Source organism: Carex rostrata, chromosome 6 (genome assembly GCF_964058835.1).
Source record: "Carex rostrata chromosome 6, lpCarRost1.2, whole genome shotgun sequence".
Taxonomy (NCBI): domain Eukaryota; kingdom Viridiplantae; phylum Streptophyta; class Magnoliopsida; order Poales; family Cyperaceae; genus Carex; species Carex rostrata.
The window spans coordinates 13,863,075-13,884,196 of NC_135923.1; the positions used below are offsets into that span (position 1 = coordinate 13,863,075).

Consider the following 21,122-nt stretch of genomic DNA (forward strand, 5'->3'; position numbering starts at 1 on the left):
CTTACTTTAAGATTCGTGCTGACAATTGTTCCAACATTATGCATTTAGTGGTACAACTTACTTTAAGATTTGGAGCATGAGTATTGTCTAAACAATACAGAGGCAATGGACCTAAATTTGAAGCACTCATGGTATTAGAGTTGAAAGGGTATGTAACAAAGATCACTCGCTCCATTTTCAAGTTGAAACATGTTGCCTATCTTGCTATTACTTCTTCGCGTCTTAAATTGTTGACATCATCTATTGGCCTCCTTTACAACCAACCTAACCTACATACTTTAGTTCTTGATTGCTCTTTCCTTGAATATCTACCTAACCTAAAAGTATTGGTGGTCTTGCTAATTTACAATTTCATTTTGTTTCACATTTTTACATCCTATGAAATGAGGAATTTAATCAGAGAACTTTGAAGACACTTATAATGACGTCTTCCCCATCATGATTTTTCGGATTTTAAAATCTCATCATTTTGCATTCCTCTTAACAAATATATGAAAAATAAATCAGAGAGCAAACCAAGAAATAGCAAGTTCGTATTTTATTTGAAAAAATAAATATATACTGAAACTGAAGAGGGATCAGAGAACTTTGAAGACCATTTGGTAATTATCAACATCCATTTCAGATCGAAATAATTTCTCCTCATTTGCTTCTTCAGTAAAGAGAAAAACACAAACAAACCATATACTAAATCATATATACAAAAATAACAAAGCATACTATTGATAAATACACGATAACAAAAAATACAGATCGCACAAGAATTCCGCACCAAGTTTTGACAGGAGAAAATTAAGGGGCAAAAACGCTAAATTGCCACCTAAAAATGATCCATCTCCTGACAAATCATTCATATTGCACCTTTGTACCTCCTCGCTGTTTCCTTGGTTCGATACCACCACGATCCAAGGGGCTATTGGTGCTATCTTATATCTTATACAAAAAAAAAAAAAATACTCCGACAAGAAAATTGATTTCATAAAATAGATCCAAAGTTAACAAAATCAGCACAGAAAATTCAAGTAGAAACAAACAGTAAAAGAACAGCTCATCTCAATCGAGATTTTGTGCTTCATTTGTAAAGCGCAAGAGGATGAATTTGGGATTTTTGTACTGATGGAGGCTAGGGTTTTATTTTGGTCGTCTCAAATCTCAACTTATGATGAGGGTTTTATTCTGTTATTCTGCTCTATTGTCTGTGATATAAGAGGCCGATTTTTGGATTCTAAAATGAATGAATGATTTCGGCCCATATAAGCCTACACAGTGTACTTATTTGGGCCTTTTGAGCCCAAGTAATTAAAGGCCATATGTGGGCCTTTGTGAAAGTATTTCCTACATAAATGAAGCCGTATGCTTCAATTTTTTTTTTTTTTTTCTTAGGACAATTGTAATTTTTTTTAGGGGACTTAAAACCTTGAAATGTGTCATCGAAAAAAGGAGAAGAAAACGGTAGTATTTCTTTCTTTCTTTTCTTTTTTTTTTTGTCTAAAAGAAAACATTATTATGATTCGAAGCATGCAAAATTATATTTCAAGCTTATAAGCAATATTTATAAGTTACTAGTTATTAATATTTCAAGCATGCAATATTAAATTTTGCCATTTAAAGTTAATTGAACAAAATTAAAAGAAAATAGATCTTTAAAACCAAATAAATTTTATTTGCTTCAATCCACATCATATTGCATTTGGATGAATTAAGGAATAGCTCGGAATAGCAGCTATTCCTGAGTTCAGAAGAGCCGCTAACCCAACATTTCATAAAAATAGCAGCTAACCCGAACTATTCCTTTGTTAAAAATAGCGTTTTTTTTTCACCCAAACGTGTTGAGAATAGCTTGCTAGAAATAACAGCTATTCCTGAGTTAGCGCTATTCCTGTGTCACTTAAACGTACATGATTCGAAGATTTCATGTTTCAGGCCAACTTACAAACATTATCAATTTAATTGAAATTCCATATTATCAAATAAATTATTAAAAAATCTACCAAGGACTAGCTCTATAATTTTAGAATCAAACATTGTTCAATCTAGGTATTGAATTGTGTTGATGGTGTGTAATTAAGTTAGGAATGCAAATTTGTGTCTTGATCAGTTATGTCATGTCATGATTAAGTCAAATTTTCACACGCCGTGCAATAATCAAAATCACAGGGAGTGGCTACAGCGTTCCATGAGCACAAGTGATGTGAGCGATCACATTTTGTCCCATTAGTAACTTTTAAATACGTATAGTTACGTTTGATCATGTTTAACTATTTGTTCAAATTTTAAGTTTATTTAAAAAAGAAAAAGAAATGTCAAAAATATAAATTACTGTAAACAATTACAAAATAAATAAACAATATTTAAAAAATATATTTATTGTTTGTTATTTGGAATAAATGATGGCTTAAATATATATTGCTGTAGCCATGTATATAGTTAATTCACGTGACGTATTATTTCATCGTGAAACAGTATCGTGCCGTAATTTGTGTACATTCTTAATTAAATTAAGTGAGACCAACAGAGTAGTACCTAGGGGTGTCAAAAAAGCTCGTAGCTTATAGTTCGATTGTGATTCGCATCTGACTCGCTCACTAACAACTTGCTTGTTATTGGACCGAGCTGTTAACGAGTCAGCTCGCCACTAGCTCAACTAGATATCAATTTGTGAATTTGTATTAATTTGTGTCATCTAGCTCGGTCCAACTCGATATAAAAAGTTTGCATAATTTATTTTATTTTTTAAACAAGATTCAGTCAGACCCAGCGAGGCAGTTCGCGAGCTAGTTCGGACTGGTTTGTCACGAGTTCAAGCTTAGATTCAAGCTCAGATGCCCTAGCTAGATCCAGCTCGCTCGGCTGTAGTTCGGTTTAGAATTAACAAGCCGAGCTAGGACCTAGCTCGGATCGAGACAACTGGTTGCCACCCCTAGTAGCATAGTTTATATGTCCGATAGGTATTTTATGCCAAATGCAATGCATTGGAAATTTGCAATTGTGGGGTAGTTGCCTTGTCTTGCTCGGAACATAATTGCCCAGTCCCATCAAAATTATGAAAATTTAATCATTGCTTAGAGTTATGATCATTATTTCTCTCTTTGTTTTTGCACCAGCCACCAGGCATCCTTCATCCAGATCCAGATTGCACAAATAGAACTACAATTAAAAATGCAGGTAGCGCATTGAGTTTGGAAATAAAAGTTGCATAGAAGAAACAAAACTAGAAAAAAAAAATTTGCACTCGAGCTCCAATCTAGAGATTACTTTTACAAATAACACAAAGGTTCTTACGAATATTTTTTTTGTCTATCATAATATTTTAAATCTCTAACAACAATATTCAATATTCTTGATTTAAATTGACTCATGCTATGAATCTATATATTTATGTTTAAAGTTCAAACAGTCAATCTAAATTGTTAAACATAATATCCATATAAAAATTTACTTGCTGGCCAAATTTTATAATTTTTTTTATATTTATTTTACTATTTGTTTAGATAGATAGAAAATCACTAGACTGTTCATAATTTTCAAATCAAGTTTTTATTCTACTTATCTAAAAAATTAGTAGAAGTATTTAAAAAAATATAAAATTTGACTTGTGAGTAAATTTTCTATAGATCATGGCTAATGGTTCAAATAGACTATTCAAACTATTTATATGGGTATATGAGTCCATATATAGCGTGGTTATTCTATGTAATATGCATAGTTAACGTAGCCTTCCTCAACATTTAATGCATTAGGAGGTGATATACTAATTTCACTGTAGAATCTGGCTATTGTGATATCAGTGTTATTTTAATTGTAGTGGTACTAACTCTAAAATTCACCAAATAAGCTTTAAACAATGAATTCAGATCACTCAAACCAATTTACTTTGCAACTCGCAAGTGATGCATTTATATGCAAAATTTATAAATTTTCAAATTCATTTGATATGAAGTCAAGCAATCAAAAAAATAATGAAAAATGAATGCAATAAAATTAACTTGAAATCCTTTTTTTTTTTTTTACCGCTCAACTTTATAGAGAAATGAAATTAAAAATTTATAAATTTTACATGTAAATGCACCACTCTTAAGGTATATTGATTTGAACGGTTTAAATTCATTATTTAAAACTTATTTAATAGACTTTAAGTTAGTATTGTGGGAACCTTATATATATAATTATATATACTACTATAGATATCACATGACTGGCCAATCCGTTGTACTACAATCTTCTGTGTTCTAAATGCCAAGAACCCGAATAATAAAAGTGAATAATACATTAATGTGAAAAATAAACATTCCACATAAATTAGTATTCATTCTATGTGCTTTATTATTCGATTTAAATTATTGACTATTTAGTATGTGTCCTTCAGTTTGTTTTAGTATCAAGTCTTGTATATTTTATTATCGAGTTTAAATATTTTATTAGTTAGCTTAGCTTGTATATATATAAATACTTAAGAATTCCGCTTAGAAGTGCATCAAAGATTCAAAGCCCCATCGAATTTCAATTCAAATGCTTTATTAATTGTTCAGTTTAAATACTTACTTTATGTTCACTTTGTGTGGTTTATTATGCACATTGAATGCATTTGTCTTTCGTCAAACAAATTCAATGTATCTGTCGGTGGCCCATCGGACACTAAAGGTTGATTATTAAAAGCATCGATTAATCAAATAGAATTATTGATCAGTCAAAATATCAATTGATCAATTATTAACTTGAAACAAATTATGATATTTTGTGCCCCAATCATATCCATATTTTTATCTGTTTTGTCAAAGTTCAAACAGTCAATTCAAAATATTTATATTAAAATGTGCTTACAGGCCAAATTTTATATTTTTTTCAAAATCAATTTCCGGTGTTTTAGATATGTACAAAATCATTGCTTCTAGACCATCCAATTAAAACTAGTGATTTTGTACATGTCTATAGTACAAAATTTTCATAAAATATAAAATATAGTCTCTAAATACATTTTAATGTGAATATTATTTTGAGTTATTTAGATCAACTATTTGAACTTTAAAAATATAAATAAAGATATTAGAAACACAAAATTAATAGAGCATTAACTCTATTCGTGATATAATATACAGTATAACAGTAATATCAATAATATTATTATTGGCCCCTAGCATTTTTCTAATTCTTTTACACATCACTCAATAAAGTTATAGTTCAAGTAAAAAAATTGCAAGTTGCAAACCAATCAATGGTTAAGAATTTCGGTGGTATATAGAGAAAAGAAACCTGTCGGCCTTTAAATTGTAAAAAAAACAAAAAAAAAGGGTTATTAGAGCTAGAGAGAAAGAGGTTCAGGTGCGGACTTCTAAACCATCGGATCTGTTTTTTGATCCACTTGATGAGAGCGCTGATTAAACAAAGTTATAAAAACTTTCCGTTCCGTGAAACAAAAATAATTCTTCCGTTACTGAGTTGTAACCTTTATTTAAATTATAAATCTAACCATAAAGTATGTCACAAAAGGTAGACTTTGATTAACCTATAGCATGCCATTACACCTTCCAATGCCAACTAACGATGAGAGAGATATAGTTAAGCACCTCCGTTTAAGATTATGGTAGTAATTAAAAATAATGTTAAATTATTTCTTATCATTATTATATAACATGTTATCAATACACGCCTCCCTGTGAACATTGGAGCTTTCAATTCAACTTATTACTTCACCAGTAATAATTTCTTGATTTCATTGTAAGAAAGAAAATGAACACAAACTCTAATCCCTCCGATTTTTTTTAATATCCAATATTAAATATTAAAAAAAAAATTAGCTAATCCCTAATCCCTAATCCCTAATCCCTAATTAATAATTGCTCAAACGAATCTTTGACAATCGAATGCGAATATAAAACCTGAGACTACGTTACGCTGTTTCGCACACATTTCTAAATCTCTCAAACTGAAACCCATGCACAATCATATATTAACATAGTATATTGACTAATAAAATTTAATTCGAATTAAAACTGGAATTGACCGGCCAGCCGAAATAGTACAGAACAGCTAGCTGCGGGCTGCCTAGCTCTTATTTTTGCAGAATCCAGATTTCTTGTTGCAAGCAAAGATGCACCACGAAATGATACATCGAGCTTTTTTTTCTTCAAAATTCAAATAATGAGCTATTTGCAGTTTAATTTGCACTTTTGTAGGACTCGTTACATCACATGGTAGCATGTACCCAGAACAGAGGATCTGGACATCTTTCAATTTTAGATTGCAAACACTTCATTATCAAGTACTTCAAATCTGTTATCATTGTCGGTCTAAAATTCTAAATCTAGTATTTGATTTGAAACGAGTTTGAGCTACGTGTGAAACGAGTTTCGAATTGCTTGCTTCTACATTTGACTCGCCAAAAAAAAAAAAAAAAATGGACTTCGATTATTAATTAATAAAGATGCATTGAAAAAATAGAATTAAAAATGGCTTAACTTTTAATTATTATTAGATAAGAACTAGCATTTGATTTTTGATTTAGTAATTAGTGGTATTGTTCTCAAAATGATAACGCATGTTTAAAATCTGACTGAAGATTTTTTGTAGATATTATAAATTGAAACTTAATATTAATTTTTAACTCAGAAAAAATAATTATGTATTAATACGGCCTAAAAACTAGAGCTGTAGATGAGTTGGATTTGAGCAGGTTTTATCTTTTTAAGGCTCCGATATACTCGTGATATCTTTAATTAAATGTTATTTTAAAAATAGAATATGCATCTCTACAGAGAGATGAGAATTTGTACCACTACTATACTAAATCTGTATTTTTAACAGTTGATGGAACTTGCAATAAAATAAATTTGTCTATTTAAAAAAATGAGTAGTTTTCGTTATATAAATGACTGGATATTGTAAATTTTAAAAATAACGACATTTTGATTACCCAGGGGCGGATACTCCTCCACTGGATTTCGAGTTTTAGTGGTGAACTATTGGTACCGATCGATTTTGTCTCTCTCTGGAAATTTTTTGGCCCCCCTCTAGATATTTGATTTGTAATTCGGGTTAAATTTAGTGTTAAAATCAAAATAAATTTCTTGAATTATGATTGGTAATATTAATTATAAGTCAGGGTATTGAAAAATATAAATCAAAATATTGTTTTTTTTATCGAGTACTCAATTAGTTAATGGATTTAAACCTGATTCAATATTTCCCCAATACCCCCCCCCCCCCCCCCCCCTTCTCCTGACAAAAATTCTGGGTCCACTCCTGATGTTACCAATGAGGCGTTCAATTCCAATTGATACCGCAACAATTTATAGTGAAACATTTAATTCCACACAAGAATATATATATATATATATATATAGAGAGAGAGAGAGAGAGAGGCTACAGTGCTATGGGCTGCATAGAGGGCTTCTATGCAACGGCTCAATATTCGAGTTTTCAAAATTTTAACGGTCGATCCGAACCGTTCAACATAATCTTCATATGAATATGTACTTGCAAACTAAATTTTATATTTTTTAGAATTTTTTTACTATTTTTTTAGATTTTTAGAAAATCAAATATCTGAATGGTGCAGAATTTTTTAGATCAAGTGATTTTCTAAAAATCTAAAAAAATTCTAAAAAATTTGGTTTGCAAGTACATATTCATATGGAGATCATATTGAACGGTTCGGATCAACCGTTAAAATTTTGAAAACTCGAATATTGAGCCGTTGCATAGAGACCCTCTATGCAACCCATAACACCGTAGCCTTACTCCTATATATATATATATATATATATATAGTGTGGAGTTGGCAATGCCAGAGTTGCAGCCCATTGGAAGTTAATTAACAATGGCATGTTGAGTAAAAGTTACAAAGTTGAACAGCATAATTAAAGGCTTCCCAAAGCAAAGCCAAAGCGTACTTAATTAAAATATTAATCCTCGTAGTTAGTAAACAAATATCCCAGGTAGCTAAGATACAACCTCTATGTGTCCTTTCTTTTCTCCTTTAGTTCTTCATCTATGTACCTTTTTTTTTCATTTTCTATTCCCTTTGTTATTCCCTGGTTTCAAGCCTCTAGAATCCTTGCAAATTACTATAAATTAATCCAAAATTTGTTAGCTAAAAGTTGGCAATAAATGGTTATCAACTGTATTACTGCCCTTGTTGTTTTGAAGAAGATTCCAACTATTAAAATTATTTGATGCGAAATTAATACTTATAATGTTAAACCTGTTTTAATTTAATTGAGACGCTTCGCTTTTGTAATTATATTTTATAGGCAAGATTTCAGCCAAAATGAATTGTTATTTTATTCATGAGCTTCTTGGGCTTATACAGAGATTACATCTTATAATCAAGTCCCTAAATTTCTCTATAATCTCCTTTTACCAAAAACACTCTAACAAAGATACTAATATCAAAACATACAAATCTCAACGTATAGTTTCAACTTTCAACTGAAGTTTGCTCCCTTTACTCCAAAAGTCCAAATCCTCCTCCCTAGAACTTTGTTGAGTTTGACCAAGTTAAAACCAATTACAAATTGAGAGAGTTTCCGATTTTTTTTTTCTACAATAAAATCTGAATGCCAATAACGAGGAAACCGACATCAGTATTATTTTTTTAGTAGTTAAATTATTTAATTATTTAATATTTATAAAAATTTATTTTTTGAATATATTTGCTTTCTCATATAGAATTAATAGTGGAGTCAGATTTACAAATTATGAGGATCAAATGTGAATGAGAATTAATTATAAAAAAAAATCATACTATGAATGACGGTCAATTATATAATATCACTAACATTATACTCTAAACTATCTAAACTATATATAGAAAGTTACATATAAATATCAAAATTATGAAAATAAATAGAAGTCTATTCCTTGAACAGTTGAACTTCTCTTCATCACTACATAAAATGAAAAGGCTGATTTTTACATCGTCAATTTTGTAATTCATAATATTTATTATATATTTCAAAAAATAAAAATGAAAGTTGGATGCAGGTAAAGGATTCTGGAGTACACCATCTCTCGTATCAAAGAAAGCATGTGTATAATTATAAATACCACCAACCTCTCTCGTATGAAAGAAGGCGTTTTAGTTTAACTAGTTTCCAATAGGAAAGGCTGAAACAGGAAAAGGAATCTAAAGTTGGTATCTTTTTCTCGCCCCTTTTTCTCTCTCTCTCTCTCTCTCAGTTTTACCTGACGAGGTAGGTTCATGGTTGGAAGAAATTAAAGAGAGATCAAGAGAGAGTGGTTGGTTAGTTTCTGTTGGTTCCACTTCAATAATTTCTCCTTTTTGTACATAGCTTTACAGCTCTGTCTAAACGCAGAGGAGAGAGAGCGAAAGAATAGATCAGAGAAGAGATTGGATTTTTATTCCTGTAATCTCTGCGAGAGAATTGTTTCATTTATCAGACCTTTTTGAGATTCTCTCTTGGCTTATTCTTTTCACCTCAGCTGGTTACAGCTGTTTCCTCTGTCCCCTTTTGACCTCCTATTTTATTTCAATTCCCCGTGCTTCACCACTGGCAACTACATATTATACAAAGCAGAAAGAAAAACAACAAAAAATATTTGAATCTTTCCCTCTTCAATCAATCCTTTGCTTTCACTGAGTTCATCAGCAAGCTTGCTCTTTTGTATTCAAAGATAAGTCCCAAGTAAATGGAAATAAATGACAAGGATAAGTTTGAATTGGAGAAAAATGGGTACAGGCTAAACTACCAAAATGCTGGTTTTCTAGCTGGTACCAGTATGCCAGATCTCTCTTGGAATGCAATACCGGGTACTTCAGGTCCCAATTTGGGATGGGATCAAAACCCATTGGGTCAATTTCCAAAACTGGGTTCTTTTCTTCCACCTAGCATCTCTGACATACAAGCTGATTCGGGATTTATCGAACGAGCCGCAAAGTACTCGTGCTTCAATGGGGCCAATGTGAGTGCAATGTTGGGGTCCATTAACAATTCTGTGCTTGATCAGAGTAAGAGATCAGAGAATTTGGTTGAAGATGGTATTAACAGGAGAGGATTGGAGAGGAAAGAAACTGGAGAGGGTGCTTCCAGTGGAGGCTGTGGCCAGGAAGAGGGAACCAGTGTGGCTAATGCTAAGAAGAGAAAGAGATCCAATCAGGTAAATTCCTTTTCAATTGTATTACACGCTTATTTTGTAGAGAAATTCAATGAAGGGTCAATTTCAGTGCACCTAAAAATAAGGTAAAGAAGGCATTGAAAATGAAACTAAAAAAATTGAGATCCATTGACTATAGAGTGGTTTGACAATTTTGACAATTGTAAAAGTAACTTATAATTTTGAAATTTAAATTTAACATGTGATATATACTATATTTATATCATGCATATAAAAATTGATATTGATGCAATTTTACCATTTATCAAACGAACTAAAAATTAGAATGGTCTATATATAGCGGACTATGATAGAATGTGAAATGAAACACAAATTATATGAAAATTAATACATAGCCAACCTAATGATCTATAATACTAACAACATGTGTATAAACATTTTCTAACATTGAACATTTTATCAGTTAATTTGAAATTTGTTGTTTAAATTGTCAAGTCAATCCATTATAAATGAATCTGTAAACAATAACATAAGAACCATTATACCCAAGGCATTGTACATAAAAAGAGTATAGGACCCATAAGAAGACCAATAGTATGCTATATCGGTATATCCTGTTGTGCGCAACTTAAAATTTAACAAATCCAAAGATAAAAAAACTGAAGTGTACAAGCAATTTTGGAAAAATTAAGGGAAATGGAGTGAACCAAGGGGAGGAAGCCCAGAGATCTCCAGTTGCAAATTGTACAAGAGAGATTGCGGAGAAAGATAAAATAGAAAAAAAGAAACCTAGTGAAAATCAGATAAAGGATGAATCAGATATGGCTAACAAGGATGAATACGTTCATATCAGGGCTCGTCGGGGCCAAGCAACTAATAGTCACAGTCTTGCTGAAAGGGTAATTTTTTCTTTTCTGTACATAAATTGTATTTGCAACTCAGGATGTCATATTAGCTTGATAGTAATTTGTGACTGTTATTATATAGGTAAGGAGGGAAAAAATTAGCGAGAGGATGAAGTATCTCCAAGACCTAGTGCCTGGTTGTAGTAAAGTAAGGTTTCCTTTTCTTTCTTTTTTTTACTTTGATTCAGCTTTGTTGTACCTTGCCTGACTGATACAATGCTAGGAGTAGGACCATAACATAATTATTTAAATTTTAATATTAAATTTTGTTAAACTTGGATGAGACCGAATTTTTTGTTCTTGCTTAACAACTAGCTGACAGAAAAATAAGCAAAGAACACGAAATTCAATAACTTAATTTGAGTTTGCAGAATGATATGGTACCAAGACAGGTGTGATATAATTTTAATAGAATTTTCTGAACTTAAGGTGACAGGAAAGGCTGTCATGCTGGATGAAATAATCAATTATGTGCAATCTTTACAACGGCAGGTTGAGGTAAGAATTTAATTTTTTTTTCTTGTACGTACATTGTTTCCAAATTAGGTTATTTATATACTTTTCTTTCCTTATTTTTCTTTTGCAGTTTTTATCAATGAAACTTTCGGCCATAAACCCACGACTTGACTTTAACATAGAAGGCATTCTTTCCAAAAGTGTAAGTAAACTATTAATATAAGATTCTGGTATTTAAAGATACGTATTATATACCAGCTAATTTCGTACTATGCCAGCCAAATCTAGGTTTGTTTCGAATTTGCCTGCATTGTTGTGATATATACACAATGAAGGTTCAATAACTGCAGTACTGATTTAAAAAACAGTTTCTCATGCTTTGGCCTAATTACTCTAGTACCATCGGTATTACAATCTTGGTTAGGAATATAAAAATAAAATAATTACAAAATAATAATAATAATAATATTAATATTAATAAAAATAATAATAATAATAATAATAATAATAATAATAATAATAATAATAATAATAATAACAATAATAATAATAACAATTGATGAAAATTAAATAATATATTTATCTTATGAACCCTTATTGCAAGCAGTTATTTGACCCCCATGTGGGCCCATCATCCTCAATGGCCTACTTGTCAGATCAGAGTCAAACCCAATTGCATCGTTCTCAGCAGAATCTGCTACATGGTATGGCCGGTATTGTTGACTCAGCTGATGCACTTAGAAGAATAGCTAATGCTCAACTGATCTCTAACACTGGATTGAAGGAGCCTCTGACTCAGGTTCTTATAGAAAAATGCACACACAACACACTCACAAATCCAGAGAATATAACTACGTAAATGATTTTTTTTTTCTTTTTCTTTTGTGAGCAGATGTCCAATGCTTGGGATGGTGACTATCAAAATTTAATGCAAGTTGCTTTCCAAGATTTAAACAATTATGCCCGAGCTGAAATGCCAAATGCAAACAATATGTCTAGTTGAAGTTTTCACAAAAAGAGAACTCAATTAGTAATAAAGTATTGAGCCTCTTAGTGCTATCTCCTCAAAAGACCCGTGTATAACTTTTCTAGTACCTTCTTTTTTTTCTAAAAAAAGTTAGAGATGCAATTAAGGAGTACCTTCTAAATTCATGAAAGGGTACCAGTGTAGAGAGACAGAATTTCTATTTGCAATTACAAAAGGGTTTATCATGAAAAGACTGTCATGTGGATATTGTTGGAACCATTTTCTATACATAGCTTAGAATGAACAAAAATGATGTTAATCTTCTTTATCAAAATATATATTTACTGAATTAAGTATTCAATTCTTCATGATAGCATGTTGATGTTTATGTAACTTTTGCTTTTGTTTCTTCACAAGAAAATCTTTTGAGAGAATTTTATGCCCCTATATTATGTGAGTTTGATTATTTTGAAGATTCTAAAGAAAAAGCAAAAGGAAACAAGCAAAGCAAATCCATATTTACTTGTACAGGTTGCTGCCAAAACGGTAAATTCTCGATCAATTTCATCAACAATACACAATATATGGATTGCAAGGGTAGACAAAGGTATAACACAAACTGGTTTATGTGCAGAAAGAGAAACCCGATCTAGAAAAACCTTGAGAATGAACTAATTTCACCTAACTGTAGAGAATCATGGCATGCATGCCGCTTGACCACTAATTACTGGAAAATTCAGAGATCAATGAACTTTTACCAAAACATGTTATTTGTCCATGGAATTTTTTTGATCATGTAGTTATTCTCAAGGATGAGATCTAAATCTAAGCTCATTCACATCGAAAACATAAATGTATCTGTTAATAGTGGACGCTTTTTGGTCTCTTTCTTTGCCAAAATTAGTCGTTTTGAATGGTTACAAGGGTATGGTACCGATGCTGCTTTGTTTATTTAATTATTTGTCCTTTTGTTGTTTCATTCGATTGACAAGGACAACCGATGCTATATAAATTTATGATAGAAATAACAGAAATTCATGCACTTATGAAAGAATAATTCCATCAATTGAGCCAAATAATAAGACAGGATTTGGGATCACATGAACCAGAATTTTGCAGGTGGTATTATTTAGCAAATGACCCTTAACTTCAGAATAAGATGTGTCTGAATATCTCAATATTAAATAGAAACAAGGACTGGTATATATTCCAAAAGTAAATAATAATGAATTAGTAGAGGGCTTCAATTTCCTTGGTCTCTTTTGTGCATTGGAAAATAGGTTTCACTAAAGAGTAAAGAATTCTGTTTACTATCCTGGCTCCTTATTTTGCATTGTAAAGTTGTGAATAATCTTTTATGAATATGCATAAAAAATCTCTGAAAATAAGCAGAATAATACATAAACAAAAGCAAATCATCAATGTACAACAGAATCACAGCAGAAGTTGAGTTAAAAGTTAAAAAAGCGCTCCTTTCACAATGAATCTCCCTTCATTCACCAACCGTTCATCCTAAAACTACCACAAACTTGTAGTCCAACTGTACAATCAATTAAAAAGAAGAAGAAGAAAACATTCAAAAATGAACACATCACATCCTAAGATGGCAATTTGCAAGAGTACTCTCCCAATTCTTGAAAAAGGAGCAATAACAATTGCTCCTGGCATAGCTTGCTCTAGGCTCAGCCACCAATAGGCGTGCGCAGTAATGCCCACAAGCATCAACCTAGCTTGTGTTAGGTTTAAGCCATGTATAAGAATGATTGGCACATGTAGATGACATGGCGTATGCCCATTGATGGGTGAGCTTCCCTGAGTGAGCAAAATTATAACTTCTCTTGAAATTGCTTAAATTCCTCCATAGATGTTAAAAGTAGATGCTTTCAACTAGTTCATTATCAAAACCCCCAAACCTTCCCCCTCCCTCCTTTGAGAAATTCCCTGTTTTTTACTTTTCCTCTTTGCCTGTGCCCACATGCACTACTTTTTATTGCTATCCAAGTATGTTTCAGCATTGTTGAATGCCAAAATTTAAAAAATAGAATACAGAAAGGCAAAATTTACTGATAGCATTCCAAACCAAATTGCCAAACGTACCAAAAGAAAACAAAAACTATATACATATACCAGTGCTACAATACATACAACAAAAGCACAAACATTAAGTTCTATTGATTTTACATTTCCATGGATGCGAAGCTCCTCGAGTGATCGGGTATGTGGTGCAACCGCTGGAGTATGTTATCAGTCACTTTCCTCATGTCACCATCCCCACTGTGAAATGCAGTCACAAGCCGACCTGGCAGCATCCGATTGGTACTTATTACCTTGACCACCTCTTCACTGCCTCTCAACAAACACCTCTCAATAATCCAAAAGGCCTTGTAACAAATTGACTCATCTTTGTGCTCCCTCAAGACCCTCAACACACGGTGTACCCCGTCTCGCTCATGTATTATCTGTTAAGATTATAAAAAAAAACAGGAAGACTAACTTGCTCACTTTGTCCAATTTTTTTTTACAAGTTAAAACTTTGTAAAAGCTTTAATTTGAGCATATAATTGGCTAATCTGATATTGAATCAGGAAAATATCAGTCCAAAATGAGGCCTTATGCGAGAGTCTAAGGCATAATATTATGATATTCCATATGTAATATTCATGTTTTAATCCATAATTAATTCAAATAAAAAATTAATTGATTAATATTACCTGTATGCCCTTCTCAACGTCAACCTTATCCTCAAGTAATGTGCTAAGTGCACCCAAGGCTCCTACGACAACCTTCTCATTCTCGTTTTCAAGACAATAGAGAAGCCTCTCAACTGAACTGGCCTCTATGATGCAAAAGGTGCCGTTGACGCTGCATACACCACGGTGAACCGGGCACAGCACCATGACTTTCATGACGAGTTCTTTTTGTGAGGTTTTTGAGAGCACCTTGTTTAAAAATCCCTTCCTTTTGACAGGTTGCTTCTGTTCCTCCATAGGCTTGGAGAGGTTGATGGATAACGAAGCGAGGTTCATGATCCCACTGCATGCAAGCCCCTGGACCTCTTCACAGTATGTGTGGCGAACCATGAGTTCATTGAAGACATGCATCAGGTGGTTCTCCATGACAGCTGTCATTATCTCGGGGTCATACATCGTTGTCGTGAAACGAACTATGATGCCGACTAGGCCTTCCATGTAAAGCTTTGCAAATCTAGAAAGTTTGCAACTTCAGAGATGAAAAACTTTGAGTTATGAATTTTTGAATTCGTATTTATATCAAGATGATGCAAAGCATAAGGAGACTAGACTTATTTTATGCTAGATAATAGATTTTAGCATAGAAATGTGTAAAAATAAGTCAATTCAGAACTCAAATGATGAGAACCAAACCCTCCGAACTTTAAATATCCACAAGAGATCTCCAAATGGATTTTGAAACTATGATCACACAGAGAGCGTTGCCTTGACGTTACAAAGGCTGGTTCTTGCACTCATTTGGTTTTTATATTCTTAACGTAATGCCTTAAACAACCATGAAACAAAACAAAAGAAAATTTAAATCCAACAAAAATCAAGGTCAAATAGGACTGCAATCTTACCTGCCTGATGCTCCATGCAAAATCTCGTGAATTCGATTGACAACCACGGGGATGGCGCCTTGACGAAGCAGGTACAAATTAAATGTTATATTTTGATGCGGAAGCTTGGCCAAAAATTTAGACCATTCAGCATGCTTCTCCTTGATTCTACCAGGTCCCAACCTGTTAACCAAATTACGTTGTCGCCCCTGTGCATTGCACAGGTGATCTGCTATGGTATTACCAATGTGAGGGCACAACACGGCTAGTAGTTTCACTGCAGCCACAGAGAGATCTTCTGATGTCGCATCCAGGAGCTCGATAACTGTTTGGACCATCTCGGTTTCTCGTGCAACGGCCACAATTGAGGTTAGCGGTTTTGGTTTTGAACTTAGAGCAAGAAGGATACGGACAATGTTGATGTTGAGTTGTTCTGGCATTGAATTCTTGAGCATATGAGCAAAGTTATACATAGTGTACTGAGAGCTGAGCTTATGGCCATTCTTGTTAACCTGTTGTACAGGCACAGAGAGGTGAGATCAAACTTAGAAAGATTCAAGTACTATCCTCGTCAAATGCAGTTGAAAAGGACCATGTGAAATAAAGGGTTATTTTGGTGATATCTATAATGGGCGCTTTTTGACAAATCGTGAACTATTTTTAGCCAAAAGAGTATTTAATTACTAGCAAAGGAACATTTAGATATGAGAGTCAGGCATATATTTTAGTAAGTATGTCTCAAAAGTTAAAAATCAAATACATGAGTATTCAAGTATGATACCTGAATTATGTTTGGATCGATGTCTGGTTCAGACTCGAGCAAATTGGCAAGAACGCCAGAAGCAGAGATTTTAGGAGGGAAGGGGTTGCCATCTCCAGGAGTTCTCAAAAATAATTCCTCTACCATTACCGGTACAACCCCAGCATCTACAAGGGACGTCGCATTAGACTTGTGAGAGGAAATAGAAAGAAGCACGTCAAATGCCGCCTTGCGCACAGCTGACTTCTTGGTGTCTATAGTGGCAGCAGAGACTTCACTTTCGGTTGTGGCGGTACCTGTGGGGGTAGCCTTGGTACGTACCATGTGAATCAAGGTCTCACAAGCACGTCTTTCTTGTGCCACTGTGAAGCATATATCCTGCTTCTGCGCCAGCTCACTTAGGTAACCCACCATCTCCATTTGCATCTCCTCAGTACCTGATTTCAATATTTTATTTAATTGTCAAGGAACATTAATTCTTTTTCCTTTATCTTTGACCTTTTTCCGGCCATTTTTTGGTGTTCTTCTTACTTTCTGAAATTAGATCTCTACTGTCAATGTCAAAGAAAGAACAAGTATAACCGCAATAGCCTGTATTGGTTGGGTTGTTCTGCATCATAGATGTCTATGAAACAATTCGTCAAACACCTCACAAGCACTCTAAGAAAAAAATCATCAAGCACTTTGTAAGCGCCACCCACCATAAAATTCTGATTTTTTTTTTTTTTTTTTATTGCCGTCCTGCAATGTTTCAATAGAGAGGTCCCAGCACTCATATTTTTCAAGGTTCAAATCAAAATAAGCACTACAAATGGCAGAGCATGCGAGAAATAGAAATAGACAAGTCTTCCCGGTCTCAGTACCTCACAGTATTTTATCCATAGGTTTGTAGGCCTTGTTTGGGCCGAACCAATTTGGGCCTGATAAAACCCATCAGCATATATTATGTACCTCGTACTGCTAGCCCTGGCACGTACCGAGATAGCAATACCAGGTACAAATTGTACTTGTAATCAGCCTATATTACCGCCAACTTATTATATATTTTATTTGAAACTACAGGGGAATAGCCTAATATTTAAACTTGGTACCTCATTTAACCTGACCCACAACTGAAATCTAACAAGTAGATCTACCTTCCACAAAATTAGTCAAGAGGGGATCCAAGTAGCCGTTAAGCGCCATGTACTTCATATTTTTTGCTCGTTTCTCCATGTTTTTTAGTATCTCTGATGCTTTACTGGCAGCCTCGAGATCAGTGGATTCGTTGAATTTTGTGGTGACTAGCATCAAAATCGCACTGTTTGTGTGCCCGACCATTCTCCCGAGGAACTCCGACTTGGTGGCCTCTTGTAAGAAAGAGAGTGCCAAGCTCTTCTCTGTTGAGTTGCTGCTCGATATAAGCTTTGCTGCTGCTTGGATTGCTTTTGTTTTACCCATCATTTCCTAGAAACGGAATGACAGCCGTATGCTCGATTACTTGACATAGTAATTTGTGTCTGGTATAATTTGGTATGAACTAAGAAAAAAATCAGTTATTTTTTTTCTCTGTTTTATTACTTTTACAATTGCATTATCAAACCTTTCCTTCTTTATCTTGAATCAGCATAAATAGCAGCTCCAAGGTCTCACATCTTATAGTCACATCGATGCTCTCCAAGTACTTTGTTAGTATCTTTGTTACGCCGGTGCTGTGCATATGATCGATGTTCTTTTTTCTTATCATAGAAAGCGACTTCAGTTCTTGTATGGCATCATACACCCTGTCTCCTTTTATCAGCTCATTACCTTATGTCAAAATATAGTTCTGGCAATCAGAATGAATAGTAAAGACCAAAGAGGAGAAATTTTGAAATTTAGCACAACACGGATGTTAGCTAAATCCAGAACTTTAAATTAATGCTTGTTATATACATCACATTCTGAAAATATGACAAAACATTATATACTGTAGACAACAGAAACCGCACATATGCCAAGTTTTGGGAGTCACTGGCAACACTGTTAATTCGTTTCGATGGAACTTTTAGAAAACTAAAAAAGTTATTCACCTGCTACTTTTATCCTGGTGATCTCAGTTCTCAGAACCCACTCAGAAATCGTTGCCTTCAAGGCCACATTCGTGTTCAAGTTCTTGCTCTCCATCTTCATTCCAGTAACAGGACAAGTCAGCGGCTCAGATGCAGTCTCCTGCTTCTCGAATAGTTCCAAAATCGCAGATTTTTCATATGTTATGCCGCTTTCTATCGTCGCTGGGTCAATCATGATTTTCTTGGTAATTGGGCAGAAAAAGGAGTCGTACAAAGGCTCGACATGCTCCGCCCCCCTGTAGCTGCTTTCCCTGGGGATGAAGTCTCCCAATCGCGGGTCCCGCATCTGTACCGAGTCAGACATGGATTGAGCCTCTGAAATAAAACTGCTGTTCTTGTAGAGCTGTGTGCTCCTGTCATGATTAATTTAGGATATTTATTTATTTACTCATCATCAGTTGCTACAAATTGATTTTCTATATATTTTATACTGCATGAGCCAGTTTTATATAAAACTGAGCTGGTATGTTTCAGCAAGTGTAAATTGGTTAATAGATTAACAAAGGTTTAATTACCCTTTCAGGGAAAAGACACCATATATACCAGATAGATTCAGCACCTGCTATGCCGGTTTGCAATTGTAACTATGGTACTTTGCAAACTACTGAATTTTTATTTTGTAAAATACAATTCCTTGTCAGTTAACAAAAAAAAAAAAAAGCACTTACTGCATTTCTTGTGCGAGGGAATTGAGTGCTGTACTGGCATATTTGTTGTCCTCGAAAGCGGATGCGGGTATCTTACTCAGATCATCCCCAATTGCCAGGATTACCTTCTGCAGATTCTCGATAATGGACCTCATATATTCATCCGGGTCGAATTGTGCTACCCGGCTGCATTTCGCAACAAGGTCCTTGGCGTTGTTGACGTTAGTTGATAGGGATTGAAGAATCTGAGCAAGTACAGGAGGCGGGTTTGGGTTTGATTGGAGCTCTGTTATGGAAGGGGAAACCCGGTGCAGGTAGCTGCCTACTTCTAAGAGCTTCTCTTGTTCTGATTCGACCGTGGCAACCGAGTTCATCACTTCTGATATCGTGCTTCGAATCGATTCTGAGACTCCCACTCTTTGACGCCTGTCGCCATTCATCTGGAATAAATGAAAATAAAAGAAGAAATCATAATATGTTTGTACTTATAACATGATAAATGTCTCTTTTTGAACATTTTAAAATATAATCAAAATTTTAAGAAGATTGAACTCGTAAAAATAAAGAAAAGTGATCATAAATGTGACCTATTCAATGGCAGATTTTGCGTACCACTGACCGGAATAGCATAAACCCTTGCTTACAACCAAAGGGGGGGGGGGGGGGGGGGGGGGGGAGGAGGGAGGGAGGGGGAGGCAGAGAGAGAGACTAACACATACAAGGCAAGACAGAGAAGAAACAGGGAAATAAGTTCCACTTGAGTAGCTGATGAAGATTTAAAAGGATGTTATATCAATTTGCAACACACTTCTATCAGATTTGGTTAATGGGTAGTAGAAGTGATATGGAGGGAGAGGAAATAACAAAAATAAATTATGACTAATGGATAGAGCCCGTTAACCTCTTCTGAACTTCAACAACATAATATTTTCTAAATTAGGGTATATACAAAGAGAAAGATTAGAATATAACAATCAACAAAAAGTAGGTGGTAAGTTCAAAACCTCTATTTGATTTTTTTCTTAATTACCTCTCAATGTTAACCTCCCCTTCTAATTTGACCAAATAAGTTACAAGTCTTATTTTCTTTATAATTTTGTACCCTCCATCAATGTCTGCATTGACACAGTCAAAAAACTAGAACGAAAGAAATCAGGAACATTTTTTAATCTCCTTTTTTTAGTAAATGTATTGCTCTGGCCCGCTTTTTTTTTTTATTTTTACCCTTTAGTTCCTGATTGGTTGAACATCTTATGCAACTTCATCTTTTATTCCTATTGAACAGAATAGGTCTTGGTAATTAGACTTCTTCTACAAAATTGGATGGTGTAAGAACTCCTTTATGACATTTTTTTAATAAACCTAATTACAATGTCAGATTGTTGTATATTATGTGAAAACATTAATATAAATATAAATTTTGAGTGAGGCTATGATAATATGCATATCATGGCGATCCGTGCCAGGGCTTGACCACATCTTAATGTCAGATTGTTGTATATTAAGCAACAGTGCTTGACTACATCTTATATATGTAACTAACGGTTTATAAATTAAGCAGGTCCTCGATCGAGACAAAGCTCCATTACATCGGGAGACAAAGCTCCAAACACAAATAAGACGAATATTTAGGTACTAGGAAATTAGTGACC

General features: G+C 33.8%; 2 protein-coding genes and 2 non-coding genes across 7 annotated transcripts; 1 reads left to right on the top strand and 3 right to left on the bottom strand.

Moving 5' to 3' along the window:
* Window positions 1-391: 391 nt before the first annotated feature.
* On the bottom strand, window positions 392-474 carry LOC144556204 (small nucleolar RNA R160). The gene has a single exon (XR_013512229.1). It is a non-coding gene; the product is annotated as a small nucleolar RNA R160 (small nucleolar RNA).
* Window positions 475-573: 99 nt separating this feature from the next.
* Window positions 574-651, bottom strand: LOC144556347 (small nucleolar RNA R160). The gene has a single exon (XR_013512354.1). It is a non-coding gene; the product is annotated as a small nucleolar RNA R160 (small nucleolar RNA).
* An 8,335-nt stretch (window positions 652-8,986) lies between these two features.
* LOC144555659 (transcription factor bHLH49-like) lies at window positions 8,987-12,766 on the top strand. The gene is made up of 7 exons (XM_078304061.1): window positions 8,987-10,116; window positions 10,767-10,973; window positions 11,062-11,127; window positions 11,409-11,477; window positions 11,566-11,637; window positions 12,043-12,234; window positions 12,328-12,766. The coding sequence occupies exons 1-7, from the start codon at window positions 9,649-9,651 to the stop codon at window positions 12,436-12,438; spliced, it is 1,185 nt and encodes a 394-aa protein (XP_078160187.1). The 5' UTR covers window positions 8,987-9,648; the 3' UTR covers window positions 12,439-12,766.
* A 1,680-nt stretch (window positions 12,767-14,446) lies between these two features.
* LOC144555660 (putative U-box domain-containing protein 42) lies at window positions 14,447-20,580 on the bottom strand. 4 transcript variants are annotated; one of them, XM_078304064.1, is made up of 9 exons: window positions 20,501-20,580; window positions 19,492-19,910; window positions 18,785-19,176; window positions 18,316-18,521; window positions 17,870-18,179; window positions 16,755-17,170; window positions 15,995-16,485; window positions 15,114-15,621; window positions 14,447-14,861 (listed from the first exon to the last, which is right to left on the bottom strand). In XM_078304064.1, the coding sequence occupies exons 2-9, from the start codon at window positions 19,908-19,910 to the stop codon at window positions 14,580-14,582; spliced, it is 3,024 nt and encodes a 1,007-aa protein (XP_078160190.1). In that variant the 5' UTR covers window positions 20,501-20,580; the 3' UTR covers window positions 14,447-14,579. The 4 variants fall into 4 exon arrangements, with proteins under 4 accessions (XP_078160190.1, XP_078160191.1, XP_078160188.1 ...); XM_078304065.1 differs by lacking the exon at window positions 20,501-20,580 and adding an exon at window positions 20,058-20,405 and having other exon boundaries at window positions 15,114-15,606; XM_078304062.1 differs by lacking the exon at window positions 20,501-20,580 and adding an exon at window positions 20,058-20,405.
* Window positions 20,581-21,122: the final 542 nt, after the last annotated feature.

What these genes read in the sequence shown, in the direction of transcription:
- LOC144555659 (XM_078304061.1), top strand. Translation starts at nt 9,649, where the DNA reads ATGGAAATAAATGACAAGGATAAGTTTGAATTGGAGAAAAATGGGTAC. An exon ending in GTCACAGTCTTGCTGAAAGG is followed by an intron (nt 10,974 to 11,061) that starts GTAATTTTTTCT and finishes GTTATTATATAG; the next exon opens with GTAAGGAGGGAAAAAATTAG. An exon ending in CTTTACAACGGCAGGTTGAG is followed by an intron (nt 11,478 to 11,565) that starts GTAAGAATTTAA and finishes TTTCTTTTGCAG; the next exon opens with TTTTTATCAATGAAACTTTC.
- LOC144555660 (XM_078304064.1), bottom strand. Translation starts at nt 19,910, where the DNA reads ATGAATGGCGACAGGCGTCAAAGAGTGGGAGTCTCAGAATCGATTCGA. An exon ending in TTCAAGATAAAGAAGGAAAG is followed by an intron (nt 18,180 to 18,315) that starts GTTTGATAATGC and finishes TTCCGTTTCTAG; the next exon opens with GAAATGATGGGTAAAACAAA. An exon ending in TTGCATGGAGCATCAGGCAG is followed by an intron (nt 15,622 to 15,994) that starts GTAAGATTGCAG and finishes TCATCTCTGAAG; the next exon opens with TTGCAAACTTTCTAGATTTG.